Source organism: Micropterus dolomieu, linkage group LG03 (genome assembly GCF_021292245.1).
Source record: "Micropterus dolomieu isolate WLL.071019.BEF.003 ecotype Adirondacks linkage group LG03, ASM2129224v1, whole genome shotgun sequence".
Classification (NCBI taxonomy): Eukaryota; Metazoa; Chordata; class Actinopteri; order Centrarchiformes; family Centrarchidae; genus Micropterus; species Micropterus dolomieu.
Genome location: NC_060152.1, coordinates 34,531,986 through 34,534,580, shown reverse-complemented (window position 1 = coordinate 34,534,580; position 2,595 = coordinate 34,531,986). Strand labels below are relative to the sequence as shown.

At 41.8% G+C, this 2,595-nt stretch overlaps 1 protein-coding gene across 1 annotated transcript in view; it reads left to right on the top strand.

Annotated features, from left to right (window-relative positions):
- Positions 1-2,595, top strand: part of LOC123968634 (obscurin-like) — a 61,309-nt gene that overhangs the window by 3,000 nt on the left and 55,714 nt on the right. The window contains exons 5-6 of the mRNA XM_046045500.1: positions 20-71; positions 371-742. Of these exons, the coding sequence (XP_045901456.1) occupies positions 20-71; positions 371-742 (424 nt within the window). The remainder of the gene's footprint in view (positions 1-19; positions 72-370; positions 743-2,595) is intronic.

Here is a 2,595-nt window from a genome sequence, read left to right as displayed (position 1 = left end):
GTACACCTGTGGTTTGAAGGCCAGCGTCAGCAGCCTCTCCCTGCCGTACAGCCTGAAGGTGGAGGCTGAAGGTTTGTTTGCTCAGTTTTCTCTGGTTAAATGTAAATGTACTGTTTACAGAACACATCTATGATTAACTAAGAGACTACATACAGCACCTTTACGCCTTGTGCTTCACTTTGCACTCAGATTATGACCTTTTTCTCGTTTATAAAGAGTCCATGTTATTGTATTTTACATTAATGTTTTCTGTTCATTAGTTTTCTTTTTCAGTTCTGGAGGTCAAGTTCACTGCCGTCACTCTGCATTTTTTAAATCAACATATTTCCTCCCTGAACTCAGCCGCCATCACTGCGCTGTGTTGTTTCAGGTGCTGTGGGTGTTGGTGTGAACTATCCAGCTCCTGTTTGTGCTGTGACAGGATCGACCGTCACCCTCCCCTGCACCTTCACACCTCTGAAGTTTTTCATTCAGAATGGAAGAGAAGTTTTAATCGAGATCATCAGAGTCATCTGGTGCCGGAACCATCAGCTTTGTCAGGGTTCTACCCCGTCTGTGTTTGACAGCAGTTCACAAAACAACAACCCTCGTTACAAATACCTGGGAGACAAGAAGGGAAACTGCACTTTACAGATCACAGATGTACAGAAGGAAGATGAGGCAAGTCTTCGCTTCAGAATGGAGGCTGACTACATCAGAGCACATTTTACTGGACCTCCAGGAGTGAACGTCACAGTCTCTGGTAAGAGCATCACATGATAATGTTGTAGAAAACAACTGCAATAATATTACACATCCAGCACAATGTAGACCCTACCACTGAACGCCCACACACAGAAAAATAATAACAAGTTCAAACACAGAGCATTAGAGTGAATACACTGTCAACCTACCAGGAGGTTTTGGTAATTTTGCCAATAGTTATGAATTTAATTGTTATCAGAGCTCCAAATTAATAGTTCTGTTTATTTTATGAGACTAAATAAGGTGTCATTTTTTGTGCTCTGAGGTGATTTTTTATTTTAGTTATATTCTATTAATAATTATTAAATAATAATAACTAATTCCCAACAGCTGTAATGAGCAGGTGTTGAGCTCTGCTGTTACCTTCCTCAACCAGGGAGAGAAACAAAAAAACCACCTGCACCTCAGGGGGAGCGACAGTTTCGTTCTCATGAAACATGCAAAGTGCCTTTTGTTTAGAATCAGAGCAGAAATACAAGATCGCTGACGGACACTGGATTTAGAGAGAGAGATTATTAATTAAATAATCTATTGTGCTTCAAACTATCAATGTGACTGGCAAAGTATCTCCTTCAGTGTCAGAGACTCAGTGACCGAAGACACAAGGCTGCAAACAGATGAAAGAGTCTGTGGTCGCTGCTCGACAGCCGAGGCAGAGCCACTTCCTCTTAAGAGCAAAACTGAACAGTATGTGACTGCATGTGGCAAACTGAGAGACGTATCCAAAGAAGGTGTAAATCCAGGGCAACTGGACTTGGTTCAAGATGCTAGAAGACGTTTCGTCCCTTCTCCGCTATTTGACCTCAGTGGGGTCGTTTGCCAGGATCGTCGATACCGCTGGCTCGTTAGCGCTCCTAGCTGTGGTAACGACAGTCGTCATGGTCGTTAGAGCCACCTGAGGCCGAGACTGAACGACCATCGTTGGTATCTTCACCTGAGACCAAGAGGAAATGCTTGTTCAGTTCAGAGACACGTAGTCTCATCATCTCTGAATGTGACAAATAACTATCTTGACATGACCTATCACACAGACACACAAAGTTAAATGCTTTTAAAACGTTCATGAGTATATAGACGTTGGATTTGAATTAATTCATAAAAAACTGAGAAATAGTGAGTGTGTGTTTAAGAGAGAAAGATCTGTTCAGTTCATGTGCAGCAGCAGATGCTGCATGTTGACGTGTGGTCTGAACACATGTACTTGCCACACTGTACACGTCTTTACGCTGGCTTCCTGTCTGTCACAAATTGATTTTAAAACACTGCTGTTGTAGAGCCCAGTGGAATCAGTTTTACTTTTCTCCAGATTCCTGGTTTTCTTTTTAAATTTTCAGTGTGTAATATTTCTGAAGATATATATAAGATCCATAACTCTGTTTTCAGTGGTGTATAGAGACCTGTCATAATGATCCGTTACGTTTTTACTACCTTACAATGAGACATTTTTATCTACAGACACCGCAGCTCCTCTTACAGGGACGTCACCATGTTGCATCGTCATGTTTCTATAGTAGCTGAAAACGGACAAACTGCTCTACAGAACTCGTTTCATCGCTACGTTGTTCTTCTTGTAGAATTCAGGCAGCGCAGACACTCATCACTACACTGAATATAAATGTTAGAAGAAGTAGTAATAATATACTGCAGGGGTTGACAAATAAGTAAATGCAATTTTTTCAACCATTAGATGTTGAGAGAGAGAATATAGAGAGTCCGCTCTCAGAGCTACAGAAAGGTGCAAAGAAGGGGCAACAATACCTGAAGCTGTGGAGACTGCTAAACCAAGACGTACCGCTCTGGCTACCCGCCTAAAGAGATACAAGAAGAGAAGCCAGGAGAATAAACCGGATG